The sequence below is a fragment of the Canis aureus genome, chromosome 8 (genome assembly GCF_053574225.1).
Source record: "Canis aureus isolate CA01 chromosome 8, VMU_Caureus_v.1.0, whole genome shotgun sequence".
Taxonomy (NCBI): domain Eukaryota; kingdom Metazoa; phylum Chordata; class Mammalia; order Carnivora; family Canidae; genus Canis; species Canis aureus.
The window spans coordinates 45811117-45830679 of NC_135618.1; the positions used below are offsets into that span (position 1 = coordinate 45811117).

At 52.1% G+C, this 19563-nt stretch overlaps 1 protein-coding gene across 2 annotated transcripts in view; it reads right to left on the reverse strand.

Annotated features, from left to right (window-relative positions):
* Nucleotides 1-16997: 16997 nt before the first annotated feature.
* TEKT5 (tektin 5) overlaps nucleotides 16998-19563 on the reverse strand; it is a 39323-nt gene continuing 36757 nt past the window's right edge. For both annotated transcript variants that reach the window (XM_077906616.1, XM_077906617.1), the window contains one exon: nucleotides 16998-17400. In XM_077906616.1, coding sequence (XP_077762742.1) covers nucleotides 17184-17400 — 217 coding nt within the window. In that variant the 3' untranslated portion in view covers nucleotides 16998-17183. The remainder of the gene's footprint in view (nucleotides 17401-19563) is intronic.

Genomic DNA, 19563 nt, shown 5'->3' on the forward strand with positions numbered 1-19563 from the left:
AGGCTCCCCGCGGGGAGCCCAATGCAGGACTCGATCCCAGGACCCCGGGATCACACCCTGTGCTGAAGACAGATGCTCAACCACTGAGCCACCCAGGTACCCCCTACAAGAAACCCCTTTAAACACCAATGAATGGGAGTGGAAGGCAAAGAGCTATGGAACCAAGTTGCCCAGGACTGACCTGGCCATTTCCTCAACCTGAGACTCCATTTTCTCTGCTGTAAAATGGGGATAGGAGGGGTTCTGATCATACAGAGGTGTTGTGAGGATTGGTTGAGTTAATTCATATAAAGCATTTAGAATGAAGACTGGCACAGAGTAAGTGCTGGAAGACTATAATCTCTTCAGCGCCATCATTATTATTATCCAAGTGCAGGTTCAGGACTTGTCCAGCTCTCACTTCCACCCAGCCTTTCACTGAAAAGCTTCCCCTTAACAGAAACTCTATAGAGCCACCACTGTTTCCTTGAGTTTTAAGACCAAGATGAGCCATAATTTTCAAGGTCTAGTGCAAAATGACAAAGCGGGGCCCCTGGTTCAAAATTAGGAATTTCAAGAAGGTGTACAGACAGAACATTAAATGGAGGGCAGGGCCCTTGTGAACTCAGGGCCTAGTGAGGTTACACAAGCCAAAAAGGCAGTCAGAATCGAGGATGCCAACCACCTTGCCCTTCCCCCTCTGCTGACCCAGCCCGCTCCTCCCCATTGGGTCAGGAATACAGTGACCTCCACGCTGTGAGCACACCTCGCCCCTCCAGACCCATGCAATGCCAGCCCAGAAATCCCAGCGTCCCTTCCGAGAGCAATGCTTTGCTACCTGCTTTCTTTTCAAATCCTGGACAGACCCCCAGTTTCCAAGGGGGCCTCCTTTCTGGGCCCACCAAAGCTGGGTGCCAGGTTTGGAAAGGGAAAGGGCTAATAACATCGTTTCTGGGAGCCTTGCCCAGGGTGGGCTGGGAACCCCTGGTCCACGTACTCCCCACCCTCAGTCCATCCAGTTGGCCACGCACAGCCCCCACACCAGGGGTTGGGGCTGGCAGAGAGAGACCTCAGAGCTTTTTACCTCTCGGGGCCCCTGTTTACCAGATCTGGCAAAGTCCAGGGGCTCAGCTCACTCTGGTCCCTCCCTACTCTGTCCCAAAGGTCACCACCCAGGGACCCTTGCCCTCTGGGGCACTCTCAGAGCTGCAGGGGGATGCAGGCCTGGGCGGGGGTGGGGAGTGGGGGGTGCCTACTGGCCACAGGCACTGTGTAAGCCGCAGCCCCGGTGCCCAGCCTAAGGCAATTCCCAGCGAGTGTGGGCAGGAGGCAAACAAGCCTTTAGTGTCAGCACGGCCCACCCGGCTCAGAAACACTCTTCAGTCCTTAGGAACTTAGGCTTAGAAACTTAGTCTCTTCAGTCCTAGGAGGTGGGGTGGGGGTCTGATAGTAACCCTTCGGGGCTCAGGGACTGAGGGCAACAGGCCCCCAAAGCCTGCCCTCCCCCACACCTGCCTCTGTTTTGCATACCCATCCCTCCCCTGCTGCACCAGAGGGGAGGGACTCCCTGCAGGCCTGGGTGCGGGCCAGCTGGGTTTTGATCTGGAAGATAGGGTCCATCCCAGCCTGGGTGGGGCACTGGGAAAGCCTCTTGCTCCTGCGCCGCTTTCCATTCTCTGCCCCCTCAGAAATGAACCTCGCAGGCTGCCTGCCAAGCTCAAAATCCTGAAATGCAAGCAGCTGCCTCGTGGGTGCCGTGCCGGCTGCGGCTGCAGGGTGGGAAGCCAGGATGGAGAAGGGCTGGGGTGGGGCTGGAGCCCTCTGCTGCACCCCATCCTTCCCCCCTTCCCCCTCGCCCGAATTCCAGGATGTTTTCAGAACCCCAAATCAAGAGCTCCTGTGTGACGCGCGCAGGGACCCTGGGCAGAGGGGACCCGTTTGACAACCAAGGACACCGCGCAGAGCAGAAGGAAGGCGGGGAAACAGCTGTTCCAATTCAGAGCTTAACACTTGGCAGAGGTGAGGGGGAGGGAAGGGAGAGGAAGGGAGTGCAGGGCAGGGAATAAAGGTGCTGCCTCTGCCCCAGCAGCTACTGGGTTGCAAGAGCAAACTTGTATAATCTCAGAACAGGGCCTAGCATTATAGGGGTGCCAAAAATGCGTACTTAATGACGGTTACTATTATAATTGTTGCTACCCTGGCTTGTTTCCTCACCTCCCCACAGGTGTCAACAGTTCTCCGGCCTCCGCCTACTTTGGTGGTGGTGGTGGGTGGGGGGTTGACAATACTTTCCCAGGGGAGGGGATGGATTTAGCTACCTTGGGTGGCCTCCAGGGTACTTTGGCCTCTACCGGGGGCTCACAGCCCAGGCAGGCTCCTCCCCCCACCACCCCTCCCTGAAAACCTGCCTCTAACTCAGACCCCAGCATGGGTTTATTCATGTCCTAGTCAACTCTGTCACTCAGCTCGAACTCCCAGGGGTCCATCAATCCACGTGGGATTCTCCTAGGGAGATAGTCTTGTGGAGGCAGGGTAAGAAGTACACTTGGAATTGAATTAAAGTTGCTCACTGGAACTAATTCCATTCATTCTGTAGTCATCCAGTCATTTAACAAATATCTCTGGCGGCCTATCACCTGCCAGACGCTGGGCCAGAGGTAGGCTTGCAAGAATGAAGAAAAAGATAGTGCCCGCCTCCTGGCACCGGGAGCTGAGCTGGGGTGCAGACAATGACCACCCATGGTGTTGGACAGGATCACCTGAGGGGTGCGATAAACCGCACCCTTTCTGGTCCGATGCCGGGGCTGCGGAAGGACCCAGGACTCTGCATTTCCAAAGTACTTCGCATGATTCTCATTCCTGTTCCCCCAAGGAGCAAGAATTCTAGACAGAGCGGAGCCCTGGTAAAGGAAGGACGCTGAGGGCAGGTAGGGCTGTCCTGGCGCACTGATGGAGAGGTGGGCGCTGAAGCACGAGTGGGAGAGTGCGCGAGAGTGGGAACAGCATGTGCAAAGGCCCTGCGGGGAAAGTGGGAGGCCAGTGTGGCTGGAACTCAGGAGGGAGGAGGAGCTGGAGAGGAGGAGCAAGGTGGAAGTTGGAGTGGGGGGGGAGGCACGCCTGGAGCTCTGGGGAGCCCTGGGAAGGTTTTGTGCAAAATGGGCCCGATGTGCTTGGTGTTTGAAGGATTTTTCTTCCAGCTGATAGGCAGACTGGCAAAATCAGGCTTCTCTGGCAATTTCTTCCTCCTGTGGGGCCCTGCAGAGGGCGGGGAGCCCAGGGAGCCCGGGGGCCAGCCTTGGCAGGCAGGAAGCTTTGGACTTGGTTTTTGCTCCCACCTTTGGACCCCACCTCTTGGGCAAGGATTCGTTTTCCAGTGCCACTGCCAAGATCCACCCCTGCTCTCTGGCCCCTCAGAGGCCAGGGCCAGCCCCCTATTCCACTCCACCCACCTCCTCTGCACTCCCCCCCACCGGGGGTCACCTGCCAGGAAGCTAACAGCGCAGGGGGAATGCAGAAGAGCAGACACTCAGCCCTGCAGGGCATGCTCCTCCTCGCCTGCGAGCTGGAGCCCCCTCTCCCACAACCTCAGGCCCCCCAGGTGGCTGGCAGCCCGGAGCTGGGGGCTCCGCGGCCCCTCCACAGTCCTGCAGAAGCTGGTGGGGAGGAGGTGGCACTTGGGGAAGGCGGGCAGTGCCTCGGGGAGTGGGTGGCCAGGGCCCGCAGGCCTCCTCTCCATCCCTTCAGGGACTGGGGGGGCCTGGCATGGCTTGTGGGGCGGGGCTACAGACTGGGCCTTATTTGCATATGGCATGAGGGGCAGGGCCAAGCCTGTCTTAATTTTTTTTTTTTAAAGATTTTATTTATTTATTCATGAGAGACAGAGAGAGAGAGAGAGAGAGAGAGAGGCAGAGACGCAGGCAGAGGGAGCAGGCTCCTCACAGGGAGCCTGATGCAAGACTCGATCCCAGGACCCCGGAATCACGACTTGAGCCCAAGGCAGATGCTCAACTGCTGAGCCACCCAGGCATCCCTGTCCTAATTCTTCATCTGTGATCTCCCCACCTCCACCCTCATAACGGGAGGGGGCGCGCCTCCACCGCCTCCCCAGCACCTTTACTCTGATTACATGTAAAGCTCCTGGACCAGTTGGAGGGGGAGGAAGGAGAGGAAGGGGAGGAATGGCCCCCATTCTGGAAAACATTTCTGGGTAAAGCCAAGTGGGCATGGGGGGGTGGGTTATGCATTCTTCCATTCCAAGGGTGATCACCCCCTCCAATCCTTTCCTGGGGGGCCCAAACTCTCCCCCCCACACCTTCCCGGCTCCTGTCCCAAGGGAAGCAGTGAAGCCCCTTCACCATACTTACTCCATTGTTTGCTAAATCAGCGAGTCCCTGTGCTATCAAGGCCTCTGAAGGGAAGGCCCCCAACCCTGCCTGTCCCCCCACCTCCAGCCCCCTCACATGCCCTGGAGCTCTCTGAGTGGTGGCAGGAGGTCCCTAATTGATCCTGGGCAAGTGGGACCACCTAGCCAAGCCCCTGCTGTGTGCCAGTCTCTGCGGCCTGAAGTTCATAGATCTTATCTCAAACGACCCTGGCTGAGCCCCTGGGAGCAGGAACAATGACAACATCGTCAGCATTTGACAGATAAGACTCAGGTAGTGGGATCCTTGGGTGGCGCAGCAGTTTAGCGCCTGCCTTTGGTCCAGGGCGCGATCCTGGAGACCCGGGATCGAATCCCACATCGGGCTCCCGGTGCATGGAGCCTGCTTCTCCCTCTGCCTGTGTCTCTGCCTCTCTCTTTCTCTCTCTGTGTGACTATCATAAATAAATAAAAATTAAAAAAAAAAAGACTCAGGTAGTGAAGAGAGTTGCCCACGGTCACCCAGAGAGTGAGCAGAGAGCCTAGGTTGACACCCAGGCAAAGGGGCTCCAGACCTCTCGCAGGGAGGGCTTTTCACCATTACACTGACTCACAAAGAAGGCAAAAGACTCCCCCTCACCTGTAGGGAAAGGGAAAGTTGGGGGACAGGAGACAGAAGCCCAGAGCACCTGGGGAGGTGACTGGGGGCAGGGTGGAGACCAAGTAAGGCAAGCCAGGAGCAAAGCATCAGGAGGCCCTGGGTTCCTGCACCTGCGGACCCTGTCCTGGTAGGTCCCTGAGCCCCTGAACCCAAGGCCTCCTTACATTTATGTGTACGCATTGATTTATTATGTAAAATGTCAAGATATTGTCCAATTTTTCCGTCAACATGTTTGCTTGTATCTAGTGGAAATGGGCCAGAGTCCACACAGACATTTACTTAGGAAAATGAGGTTGGAGGGAAGGAGTGGCCATAACGGATTCTCCCTCTCTCGATTTTTTTAAAGCCAAGGTCAAACTCACATCATGTAAAATGCACCGAAGTGCACAGTTCAGTGGTATTTAGTACATCCACCGTGTTGCACCGCCACCACTTCCGCGGGTTCCAAGGCCTTTTCGTCAGCTCCAAAGAGGGGCCTGTACCCTTCGAGCAGTCATCGCCACCCCACCTTTCTCCCCAGATCGGTAAGAGTGAGGCGAATCTGAGGAGCACTTGCTGGCAGTCCGGCCCTGCTAGGATGTGAGGCTTCTCAGTTCCCTATCAGGATGACCCTTTATCAGGACAGGAGGCCACACACCCCTTGGGGAGGCCAGTTCTCTGACTCATATCCCAGCCTGATGGGTCTCCCTCATCTTCTGGAACTGCCAGCAGCCAAAACCCCGGGGAAGGGGGAGGACACTCCCTCTTCCCTTCTCCCACTGCCAGGCTCAAACCCACCAGGCATGTGGTGGGGGTGGGGGGTGGGGTGGGGGGGGTGGGGGCGGGTAGGTAGGCAGGGAGAGGGGGAGCTGGGCAGGCAGCCCCCTGGGTGCTCCCCACTCAGGCTATCCTGGGCTCTGCTCCCCATGGGTGCCCACACCCGTGCCTGCCCCCAGAGGAGCGCCAGGAATCCCAAGCAGCATAGTTGGGTGGGGAGGAGGAAAGGACCAGCTGTCTTCTGGGACACCGAATTCCTTCCTCCCTGGAGCCTGTCGCCAGTCACATGGGCACAGAGAAGGTGCAGCAAGAGGCTTCAAGTCCAGCCCCCCAGCCCGATATAGAGACCAAGAATGTTCTGTGTGTTTTTAGGGGAGGAATAGAAGGGCTTCACATAGTTCCCTAGGAATTTTAATTGTGTGCTTTGAACCTGCCTCCCATTCCTGCCCCTCCGCCCTCAGCCTTCGTGAGGGGACACTTGTCAAAAGCTCCCCGGAACTACAGGAGCAAACAGCCAGGACTTTGTGTGATGGTGACGCACAGACATTTCTGGGCAAGGCCAACAATGCAGCCGCCCCCCTCCCAGAGCCTCGCAGCCTGACACTGGCTGGTGTGTGTGTGTGTGTGTGTATGGGTGGGGAGCCCCAGTGGGGAGCCACCTGGGGGCCAGTGCCAGCTCAGCCTGTGTCACTGTGGCCGCTCTGTGCCTCAGTTTCCTCTTCTGTAAAATGGAGACAGAAACTGCAGCTACTCTCAAGGATGAGTTGGGTAAAGCACCTGGCATCTCAGGAGCACTCACAAGGTGACCTCCAATTATTATTATTATTGCTATATGTTAGCAGAGAAGGAGAAATGCTCTTCCCCCAGGGCAGCTGCTGGGCGAGTAAGGCTGGGAGGGGACCTCTGTTCCTGTGGGGCTGGCCTTTGCCAGCACCCTTGCCAGACCATCTCCTGGACTCTCGGGCCCCCTCGACATCTCTCTCCTTTATCTGGGAGGCTCTGGTCAGTGATTCAGACCCTGACGTCACACAGCAGGGCTTAAGTCCTGTCTCGGCCATTTATTCTCTGTGTGACTGTGGGCAAGTTTCTTAACCTCCCTGTGCCTCTATTTCCATTTCCATAAAATGGCATGTAAACAGAACCCATGTTCCAGGGCTGAGTGATTACATGAGACAGCACTTTGCAAAACTGTCTGGCACAGAGCAGTACTCAATAAAGGTGAGCTGCCAAAAACACACTACTGAATACCCTCGTGTGTAGGATTATAGGGAACCTCGACAGTCACCTATAAAAGGGTGTTTTGGTAACAACAATGGGAGAGTCTTACTGGGCCCATTTTATGGATGGGAAAACAGAGACAGAAAACAGAACGGTGAAACGGCTCTCCCAAGAGCAGCACAGCCTGTAGAGGGTGGAGTCCACATTAGAACCCGGATCTAACCTGAAAGCCCGGCTTTTAATCATGACATTATTCCCACTGCTTCTTTTAAATAATGATTAAGAGGGGGGCAGCCCGGGTGGCTCAGCGGTTTAGCGCAGCCTTCAGCCCAGGGTGTGATCCCGGAGACACAGGATCGAGTCCCACGTCAGGCTCCCTGCATGGAGCTGCTTCTCCCTCTGCCTCTCGCTGTGTTTCTCATGAATAAATAAAATCTTTTTAAAAAATAATGATTAAGAGGCCCCCTTCCACCCATGACAGAGAGTCCTGGTCTTCAGGATTTGTTGAGAAAAATCTGGAACAACAGAAGGCCAGTATCAATCTAACAATGTATTGGTTGAACACAGCAGCATCCATCGACATTTAAAATAGTTGATTATGTGCTGTTTGAGATGTATTATGTAGTTTTCTGCCCATGCCTTGATGGTCCTGTGGGCTCAAGGAGCCGCTCCTGGCAATGCTGAGGCCTCCCTTAGGGTCCTGGAGGAGGGCACACTGGGGGCAGAGGGAGGGCGAGCATGGGATCTCCTGTGCTTAGTGAGTGGGACAGGTAGGGTGGCTTAGGGAGCACTGGGTTTTACTAAAACCACAAAGGGAGGGACAGTGAACTACTCAACAGTAGAGAGGGGCCAGTCACTGGTGCATGCAGCATGGATGAATCTCAAAACAATTACACTGAGTGCAAGAAAGGAGGGGGGGAAAGGTGCACGGTATATGGTTCCATTTGTAAAAAACCCTAGAAATGTCTAGTGATAGAAAGCAAATCAGTAAATCAGCTGGTTGAGGGAGGATGGCCAAGGGGACACACAGGAAACTCGTCAGGGTGATGGGTTCATTTGCTGTCTTGGCTGTAGCTAAGGTTTCTTGGGTGAATACATATGTTAAAACTGATCACATTGGGGTACCTGGGCGGCTCAGGTCATGATCTCAGGGTCCTGGGATTGAGCCCCACTTTGGACTCCACGATCAGCGAGGAGCCCGCTTCTCCCTCTCCCTCTGCCCTACCCCTACTTTCTCTCTTTCTCTCGCTCTCTCTCAAATAAATAATTAAAAATCTTAATCTGAGGCCTCTGGGTGAATTCAGGGGTGAAGAGACAAGGTGTGGGATGGCCAAACTCACCTGGAGAGTGCCCTGGGTTGGAGCAGGACTTGGAGAGGGTGCCCAGGCAGAGCAAAGCTCAGCTTCAGGGAATAGGAATAAAAGAAGGCCCTACAAATTCACTTTTTTCAGGAGATGAGTATACATTGGAGTATACATTTTTAAAAATCTCACTTGACTCCACAGCCAAACACTTGTTTCCCCCACCCCGGGATGTTGACAGGCAATGAGGGGGTTGGGAGTTCCAAGAAGGCAGGACTTGGCCTGGTGTAGTTCCTGCTGGGGCTGCGAGGCCTGGCACAGGTGTTGGCGTGTGTGAGGCGCTCGGGGAATAGTTCACATAAAGGTGTGAATGAATGAACGAACGAACGAACGAACGGAGACAACCTCTTATTGAGGAAGGCAGCCTCCAAGGGCAGCTGGCCCACGCATCCTGACTCACAGCCACCTTCATTCCCAGAGCAGACGGTGTAACTCCTATGGCCTGCAGGGTCCCCTCAGCACAGACAGAGCCAGGGTGACCCCTCAGCTCTCCTAACTGGGCCAAGGAGGAGGACTGAGACCCCACAACAGGGTTTCCCACAACGGTCCTGGGAGTTCTGGAGGGAACAGGAGTCTTGAGCTCCACCTCTAAACAGCTGCGTGACTATAAGCAAATCACCATGCCTCTCTGGATGGGGCTTTCAATTCTCAAAAATAAAGGGTTGAAAGTATCCACTCCCAAAGGCTTCCCTAGCTCTATCCATTCACTCAAGAAACCTCCTGCGGGATCCCTGAGTGGTGCAGCGGTTTGGCGCCTGCCTTTGGCCCAGGGCGCGATCCTGGAGACCCGGGATCGAATCCCACGTCGGGCTCCCAGTGCATGGAGCCTGCTTCTCCCTCTGCCCCTCTCTCTCTCTCTCTCTGTGACTATCATAAAGAAATAAAAATTAAAAAAAAAAAAAAAAAAAAAAGAAACCTCCTGCAATTCTGAAGCATAAAACCGAAAAGGGGGCCTATGGGATCACCTTTGTTAACCAGAAAACGAAAACTCTCCCAGACTTTTGCATTCCTAGAGCATCACTATTGAGCTTTCGCTATCCTTTTCCTGGACTCAGTTTTGTGGAATGATGAAACAGAACTGGGAAAGAGAAGACGTACAATAGCCTTCAAGTTCGTAAGGGTCCTGGCCTCCTGCAGCTCTAGCCCTTATGTCTTAGATCCCATGCTCCTCCAGTGCGCCCCTACTGGGAAGTGGACTGCAAGGACGGTCGCTTTGGTGTCTGGTACAACATGGCAGGTAGGAAGCACGGTATCACAGGAAGTCAGCAGGACAGGAGTCCGGCACCTTGGTCCCCATCCCAGATCGGCTTCCTCTGTGGTTAGGTGACGCTGCCTGACATTCCTTGTCTTTCTCTAGTCCCTAAGTGGTCAGCAGGCAAGATACGGGGTGAAGCAGGACTAGTGTGTGGCAATAGGGAATGGTGGGGACTGTGACAAAAATCAACGCCATAAGCTCAGCATATCAGCTACATGGGGAGATGTGGGTGTGGGGTCATCAGATAACCCAATCTTTACCAAAAACCCAAAAGAATACATTGTAACACAGAATTTGTTATTAAAATGTTGGTAATGAATTCAATACATTTTTTGAAGGCTTCCTACAAGTTGAGACAGGTCCGGGCCTGTCAACCTTGCCAGCCCCTACATCTTCAATCTCATCTCCTTTCTTGTGGTTCCTCACCTCATTTCCAAAGTCTGCTGGATGTCTAGCACATGTGTGGTCTTCTGAAAAATGTTAAAATTCTGGGTTAGGCCGGAGGCAGGAGAATGCTAGAAGTGTGAGCACATGCATGCACGCGTGCGTGCATGTGCACGCACACACACAAGCCCTGTTTAGGGAGTGGTGTGTCCCCTGGAGCCAGCTGGGGAGTGTCCCTTCCAAGCAGACTGGGAAAGCAAGTCAACTGGGAGATCCTCCAAGTTATCCCAATTTGTTCTCAGGCCTGGCAGGGAGCCAGCACTTGCTTCTGGGATTTCCTGCCTGGGCTGTCGTGGGGAGACACCCTGTAAGGCTGGGTCAGCATGCCAGCTTCTGAGGGCCACTCTGGGATCCCACATTACTGGCCTCTTGGGTTGTAAACAGCACACAAATTGGAAGGCTTACTTACTTTCTCCACATCCAAATGCAACTACCCTCCTCTTTTTCTCCTAAAACTCAGAAACGACCCACCGGTCCAAGATGGATATATATGCGTTTGTATATGCTTGTGTGGCCATTCATCATTCGCTCAATAAAGGATTTATGGGACGCCTACTGTGTGCAGGGACTGAGGGTACAGAAGTGACTAAAATCTCAGGTCATCCCCATTCCCTCCGCATCACCTCCTGCCCCCCCCCATCACTCTGCCAAAACCACTTCTCACAGCTCATCCAAAGTCTCCTGGGCACCAAAGCCGGTAATCTTTCTTTTGTCCTTACTAAAAAATTTTCTTAACAGTAAGCACACCCAACATCACTCATCACTAGGGACATGCAAATCAAAACCACAGTGAAATACCACCTCCTACCCAGGAGGATGCCTACTATCAAAAAACCAGAAAAGAACAAGTATTAACCAGGATGTGGGGAAATGGGAACCATCACTGGAAATAGCATGGTGGTCCCTCAAAAGATTAAAACTAGAATTACCATATGACCTAGCAATTCCTCTTCTGGGTATATACCCCAAAGAACTGAAAGCAGGGGGGCACCTGGGTGGCTCAGTCGGTTGGATGTCCGACTTCTGATTTCAGCTCAGGTCATGGTCTCAGGGTCCTGGGAATTGAGCTCCATATTGGGCTCCCTGTTCCATTCAGAGTCTGCTTGTCCCTCTCTCTCCCCCTGCTTGCTTTCACTCTCTCTCAAGTACATAAAATCATAACACCACTACCAAAGAATTGAAAGCAGGGCCTCAAAGAGATAGTTGTACTCCCATACTCATTGTGGCATTATCCCAGCAGCTAAAACATGGAAGCAACTGGAGTGGCCATCGACGGATGGGTGCAGAAGCAAAATGTAGTAGATACGTGCAATGGAAGACCGTTCAGCCTTAAAAAGGAAGGAAATTCTGATAGATGCTACAACATGGATGACCTTGAGGACAACTGGTAAGTGAAATAAGCTGTCAAAAAAGACAAGTACCGTGTGATCTCCCATGTATGATATAGTCAGAATCATAGGAACAGAAAGTAGAATGGTGGTGGGTGGGGGCTGGGGGGAATGGCGAGTTAGTGCTTAATGGGTAGAGAGTTTCAGTTTTCTAAGATGGAAAGGGTTAGGGAGACAGATGGTGGTAACGTTTGCACGGCATTACGAGTGTATCCCATACCCCCGAACTGTACATTTAAAAATGGTTGTGATGGTCAATTTTATGTTATGTGGATTTTACCACCAATGAGAGAAATAAAAAAATCTCAGCAATGAGCACACCCAACACCCAAACCTTGGTTTCCTTTAAAAACTATTTTTTTTTTAGTATAGTTGATGCATATTACCAGACCTTGGTTTCTAAATATTATTCTCAAAAAACCCACAAAACCCAAAAAAAACAACTGGGGCACTTGGGTGGCTCAGTCGGTTAAGCATCTGCCTTCGGCTCAGGTCATGATCTCAGGGTCCTGGGATTGAGCCCCACATTGGGTTCCCTGCTGGGCAGGGGAGCCTGCTTCTCCCTCTCCCTCTACTCCCCTCTCCCTGCTTGTGTTCTCTCTCTCTCTCAAGTAAATAAATAAATAAAACAAAACAACTAGAACCAAGAAAGAAACAAACAAACAAAAACCAAACCAGGGCTCCCTGGATAAACAGGTGATTCTAGGGATGAAGCAGAGGGAAAAAAAAAAAAAAAAAAAAAATCAAGATGAGCCTGGAGCGTCTTGTAGGGTTGGAAAGCAAAAAAGTACTCAAAACAACAAACGAGTGGGGCGGGGTGGGGGGTGTCAGAGGGTCATGAGAACCAACCTGAGAGAGCTCCCATTGGCCAAAGCCAGAATAATTGGAGTGACACAGTAAATAATAGTAGTATTAGATCATAACCCAAAGCATAAAATAAGCATCCATGAGTGTATGAACACAAATAAATGTTAGAATGAATGAGGGTGAAGGCAGGTACTTGGAGAAGAATTATAAATAAAACAGGTAAATACTCTCCCCCCAAGGTAGGGGGTCTTAGTCCCCCTGCCCTTGAGCATGGGCTGGGCCTAGTGACTTACTTCTAGAGCTCGGAAAGGAAAAAGCAATAACATATGGTGGAAGATGCCTGGCGGACACTACCCCTTACCCATCGGTCCTCATCACCAGGGACACCATCCACCACGGGGACGTCACAAACACCCTGATACGAGCAGACGAGAAGGGCATTTCACCTCAGGGGTCTTCCCCCCAAACCCGTAATCCAGGACCAATCATGAGGAGAACCTCAGACAAACCCCAATTCGGCGGGGCACCTGGGTGGCCTGGCGGTTGAGCATCTGCCTTCGGCTCAGGGCATGATCCTGGGGTCCTGGGATCGAGTCCTGCATCGGGCTCCCCGCAGGGAGCCTGCTTCTCCCTCTGCCTGTGTCTCCGCCTCTCTCATGAATAAATAAGTAAAACCTTAAAAAAGAAATCAAGGGACACCTGGGTGGCTCAGCGGTTGAGCATCTGCCCTCGGCTCGGGGCATGATCCCATGGTCCCCAGATCGAGTCCCACATCAGGCTCCCTGCATGGAGCCTGCTTCTCCCTCTGCCTATGTCTCTGCCTGCCTCTCTCTCTGTCTCTCATGAATAGATAAATAAAATCTTAAAAAAAAAAAAATGAAAGAAAGAAATCAATTTGGAGATGGTTTGCAAACACCTTCAATTCGCCTACCAACACAAGGACTCTTCAAAACCCTCAAGGTGGGCAGCCTGGGTGGCTCAGTGGCTTAGCGCCGCCCTCAGCCCAGGGTCTGATCCTGGAGACCCGGGATCGAGTCCCACTTCGGGCTCCCTGCATGGAGCCTGCTTCTCCCTCTGCCTGTGTCTCTGCCTCTCTCTGTGTGTCTCTCATGAATAAGTAAATAAAATATTAAAAAAAAAAACCCTCAAGGTCACAAAAAAACAGAGGCCGCTGGAGAAGCTGTCATAGAGGGAATTAACACCTGAATGCCATGTGCTCCTCTGGGTCGGATCCTTGGACAAAAAGAGGATGAACCACAGACACAAACTCCAGAGCTGGTTAACCCTAAGGCACCGATGTCAAACGCGACCCCAGGACGCCTAAGGAAGACGCCAATGCCAGGGCGAGGGCGAGGCAGGTGACGGGCGCACGCGAACCCCCTGTGTATCCTCCCTACAACTTTGCTAGAAATCCCGAACGACTGCAAAATAAAGACTATTTATAAAAGCCCTTCCTCCCGATTAATACAGGAACGCATGTTCACCGCAGATAATTCATCACATAAACAAGTAACCGGCGCTTGCTTACCGTCCGCTGTGAACGTGCCAGGGTATTTCAATCCGACCTTTCTTTCCTGTGCGCTCTTGACGCAACCGAGGGTAAGGTAACCTTGCGAATTTTGGCCTCTGGGCTCTCAGCCCTCCGAGCACATTCCCTCGGCATTCAAGCATTGGGCACCGGTCCTGTAGCTCCTCGCTATCCCAGGAATCGCCGTACTTTGCTTAGCTGCTCTCCCTGCTGCTGGACGCGGCGTTCAGAGGTCCTCTTATGATAAATAAACTCTAGTGCGCACAGCTGGGTCTGCACGGGGGCTAGTTTCCTAAAGTGAGTCTTGAGAAAGCATTCCTAAGTGGAAGGATGTGGATACTTTCAAGGCTCTTGACGGGTGTTCCCAACTTGCCTTACAAAACAGTACTCTTGTGAGTACCTCGGCCAGCGGGATATTTAGGACACCTGCTTCTGCAGGGCTTGCTTTATTCTTCGGAACATCCCCATGCTTGCCTTTCTGGCTGCAATCCCCTGGACGTTGCTCCCCCTGGACTCTACTTACCCCTGGACACATCAGGCTCCCTGCATGGAGCCTGCTTCTCCCTCTGCCTATGTCTCTGCCCTCTCCACAGTGGCCTCTCCGTGGCCCCTGCCCGCACTCCACAGTGGCCCCTGCCCGCACTCCACAGTGCCCCTCTTTCTCTTGCTCGGGAACTCCCTGTGCCAGTCCATCTCTCCCTGAGGCTTCGGGCATCCCCCCAGCCCCCAGGCACGGCCTCGGCTAGCCTCCCTCTGGAGCTCCAACACCACTTGCCTTTCAGATGTTTACACCAGGACATCCCTCAGGCGGATTCTGACTCCCAGCGCAAAAGGGAAGTTGTGACTTCTCCCTGCCTCTGTCTCCCGCAACCCCTTGCTCCAGGCAGGGCACTTCTATGCCATCTTGACCTCCACTCACTCCCTGTAAGCCACACTCTTAAGGATGGTGGCTTTGGCCCCACAAACGTGCCTCCTGCAGCTGTCTGTCCTTCTGCCTTAAATTCTAATAAATTGCGCCCCACCCCCACCCCCACCCTCAACTTCTCTCTCCTCCTGACTCCTCTGCATGGAGGAATTAATTCTAAAACACCAACCTGGTCATTTCACATCCCCATGTTGAAGACCCCATGGACTCTCTGCTGCCTGCCAAGTGCCTCAGATTCATGCATTCAAAGGCCTGAAATAGGATTGAAGCTTATTTGTAGAAAAATTGACTCTGTCCTCTTTCAAGCAAGCTTACCTCAAGGACCGTCTTCTGTGCTAGACACTGGACAGTACGGAGGCTTTAATACTTTTTTTAGACTTGCTGATATCCCTTGAGAACAAAGGAGAGAAGCTTTCAGCCAACATCACCTTGGACAGACAATACTTCCTAACCAGACATCGTTAGTAATATGCTTTGTGCAACCCTGGGCACAGGTTCCTGTCTGCAGTCCCGCTACAGATTTGCCTTTAAAATAGATCTAAGTTGGGGCACCTGTGTGGCTCAGTGGTTGAGCATCTGCATTTGGCTCAGGGCATGATTCCAGGGTCCTGGGATTGAGTCCTGCATTGGGCTCTCCATAGGGAGCCCGCTTCTCCCACTGCCTGTGTCTCTGCCTCCCTTTCTCTTTGTGCCCCTCATGAATAAATAAATAACATAATTTAAAAAATAGATCTAAGTTTTTTTTTTAAGATTTTTATTTATTCATTCATGAGAGTCACAGAGAGAGAGAGAGACAGAGACACAGAGAGAGACGCAGAGACACAGGCAGAGGGAGAAGCAGACCCCTCATAGGGAGCCCGATGCGGGACTCGATTCCAGGATCCCAGGATCATGCCCCAGTCCGAAGGCAGGTGCCAAACTGCTGAGCCACCCAGGGATCCCAGATCTAAGTTGTTTTTGTTTTAAAGTGCAAAAATCTAGAAGATGGAGTAAATAACAGTAAAGGTGGTGCTGGATCACAGCAGACCAGGTGGAGGTGTTACAATTCCTCCCAGGATGGTCCCTGGGCTCTCAGCAGCACCTGGGAGCTTGTCAGAACTTAAGAACCCCAGGCTCGGCCTCAGACCCCATGACTCAGAATCTGTGTTTGAACGAGGTCTGCAGGTGATCTGCGCATGCATGTTAAACTCTGGGAAGCACTGATGTGTATGATGAAGTCTTGGAAACACTGACCTCAGGACAAAAAGCCCACCCTCCTCTGTCTCCACCTCCTTGCCGTTCAAGACTCAGATCCAAGAGGACTTTTTGTCCTTTTGTTTGATTGAGGTGACTTTCACGTAACACAAAATTCACCCCTTAAAGTGAGTGATTCTATGGCATTCAGCACATCTGCGATGTGTCTCCACTTGTGTCTAATCCCCAAGTTTTGTTTTTTGTTTTTTCATTCATTTATAGACGCTTGGGTTTTCACTGTTTAGCTATTGTGTGTAGCGCTGCTATGAATGTCCGTGTACCAGTGTCTTTTTGAGTATCTGTTTTCAGTGCTCCTGGTTATATACCTAGGAGTACAACTGCTGGGTAGTGGTGCATTTCTACATTTAATGTTTTCAGGCAAAAAAAAAAATGTTTTCAGGCAATGTCACATCAAAATAGAGATTTTCCTTGACCCTCAGAACTAATTTTGTCTCCTTTGCCTCCTAAGCAATTTCAAAAACACCCCACATTGAGGTGCCTGGGTGGCTCAGTCGGTTAAGAGTCTGCCTTTGGCTCGGGTCATGATCCCAGGGTTCTGGGACTGAGCCCCCCATTGGGCTCCCTGCACAGTGGGGAGCCTGCTTCTCCCTCTCCCTCTGCCCTTCCCCATCATTTGTACTCTCTGTGCTCTTCTCTCAAAATAAATTAAAAAACAAAACAAAACAAAAACCACCCCACATAGCAAAGCTGGGATTCAAACCCAGGACTTCTGGCTATGAATCCTAGCTTTTTCTGCCCCCCACAGCAGGCAGTCGCCTCTGCCTGGGACTGACCTCATTTTATAGATGAGGGTGCTCATCAGGTTGGGAACCCGTGCAAAGCCACACAGCTCCTAGGTGACAGCTGGGCTCTGGACTCTCAGCTCCAGCGTCTAATCTATGGATCCTGTGGTCTGTACTATGCTCCTAAATGGACAAACAGGTTTCAAAAAAAAAAAAATATGCCCCCTTCCATTCCTGCAGATGCTAAGAACCTCGCGATGCTCCATCCCCCATGAAGTTGGTCTCCTCCCAGGATCTGCCATGAGGCTAGTTCTGCAGCAAGGAATGAGCTCCAGGATCTTTGGTTTGGGCATGTTTATTTGGCTCTTAATATATATATTTATATAATTTGGGTTTTTTTTTCCATGATAGGAGGAGAGGGAGAAAAATGACACTTTATTTTGTTTTTCTGCCTTTTCCATTTCTATGCTGCACAGGGATCGGGTGCAGAGCAGGATGCTGGGGCGGGGCCAGGCCGGCAGTGGCTCAGGTGTAGCCCACCAGGCGCGGCGTGCAGGGGAAGGTCTTGCGCATGCTCATGCACTTCTCTTTGTCGATGCAGAGGGTGTTGGCTTTGATGGCCAGCTCGTGCTCCAGCCGGCACTTGGTCATTACCAGCAGCTGCAGCGTGTCCTGCGTCTCCCGCAGTCTCAGCCTGAGGGTCTGTAAGGTGTCATCAATGGTGAACACCTCATTCACAAGCCTGGGGCAGGAGCAGAAAAGAAGGCACAGTTTACCGAGCTGCTCAGCACAGATGTGCCTGCTAGGTGCCAGGAACTGTGCCCAGCACCAGAGGCAGCTGTGAGCAAGATGGACGAGGGAAGACAGAGGTACAGCAGGGAGATGGGGGAGCCGCTGAGGGGTGTGAGCACAAAGGGAGAAACAGGCTGTTTAGGGCAACAATCTGGCAGCTCCTCAGTACGTTAAATGTAGACTTAGCCACATGACCCAGCAATTCCGCTCCTGGGTATATACCCCCAAGAACTGCTAACAGACACTCAAACAAATACTTGTACAAATCCTGGTGCAGCACTAATCACAAGAGTTAAAAGGTGAAAATAATCCCTACATCCTTCAACCAGATGAATGGATAAACAATGGGTGGTCTATCCATACGATGGGATATCGTTCAGCCATAATAAAAACAAATAAAGCACAGCCACCCGCAACAGTATGATGACCCTTGAAGACTCGTGCCGAGTGAAAAGAAACCAGTCACAAAAGGTTATATATTGTACAATCTACATGAAATGCCAAAATAGGTAAATCCATAGAGACAGGAAAGTGAGTGGTTGGCAGGGGCTGGGGGGAGGTGGCTCTGGGGTTTCCTTTTGGGTGGAATAAATGAAGATGTTCTGGAGCTAGATGGTAGGGGTGGCTGCACACCACTGTGAATGTACGAAATATCACTAATACTAAATTTTATGTTGTATGTATTTTGTTCCATTAAAAAAAAGCAACTCTGATAACTTGGTCCCCCTTTCTGGCTGAGGCACGTGTGTTGGCTGCTCATAGGTCCACAATTCTCCAGAGAAGCTGATGGCTCACCAACATAGGGGGACAGGAGGCCATCCCTTGCCTCAAGGTGGGAACAGACAGCTCCATGGTGCAAGCATGCTCCAGTCTCTCCAGTGGGATCGGACTGAATCTGAGCTTCCCTGTCCTACCTCTTCACCCACCTTCTCCTTAAGGAAACTCCCAAAGGCACCAGGAAAGGCCCCCCTGGAGAGGGAACTTTTGATGTGAGAATAAAAGATGAGAACCAGCTGGCTGCGTGAAGCCCAGGAGGGGAGAGTATGCTATAGCTGTGCCATGGGACAGGACTCTACAATGTTGGAAACGTTCTATACCTGCACTGCCCATTCTGCATACCACTGGCCACACAGGGCGCGTAAGCACCTGTGATGCAGAGAGATCACGGAGGAACTTATTTTTAATGGTATTTAATTTTTAATCATTGAAATGTAAGTGGGAGAGCCATACACAGCTGGAAGCTGGCTACCCAAGTGGACAGACAGCATAGTTCTAGAGAAAAGGATAGATGCCAAATCCAAAGCTGGGAGGCCTGGATTTTGTTCTCAGTGCAAGGAGAAGCCACTGGGGGCTTAATGGGGTGGGGTGACTCACATTTTGGACAAGTCTCCAGGCTGCTGTGTAAAGATGAGATTGGAAGGGGACTAGAGCACAGGCAGGAGAGGGGTTAGGAGGTTATCACAATATCCAGATCGAGTGAATTGAACAGTGACCCCCAAAGATGTGTCCAAGTCCAAACTGGCAGGGCCTGTGAATGTGATGTTATTTGGAAATAGGGTCTTCATAGGCGTATTTAAGTGAAGGATCTCGGGATGAGATCGTCCTGTATTTAGGATGGGCCCTAACTCCAATAACTGGGCTCCTTATAACAGGAAGGAGGGGGAGATATGAGACATGGAGGGACACATGGGAAGAAGGCTGCAGAGACCAAGTGGTGAGGCCACTCCACGCCAAGGGCGCCAAGCATGGCTGGCAACACCAGAAGCCAGGAGGAGGCACGGTGCAGCCTCTCCTCAGGACCTCGGCAGGAACCAGCCCTGCCAACACCCGGATTTCAGACAGTTGGCCTCCCAAAGTGTGAGGGAATCAAGGAATGTTGTTCAAGCCACTTGGTCTCTGCTGACTTGTTACAGCAGCCTTAGGGAATGAATGATATGCCACATGAGCTGTGATGGCAGCTTGGTGGCAGGGCTGTGCTCAGGCCTAGGGACACGCTACTGGAAGGGCTTGAGTTGGCTATCAGGGTGGGCTTCCTGGAAGGAAGCCTGGGCTAGAGAGAGGTCACAGAGCAGCCTGGAACCCCTCTGCTCCTTGGGGCTCTAGCCCAGCACTG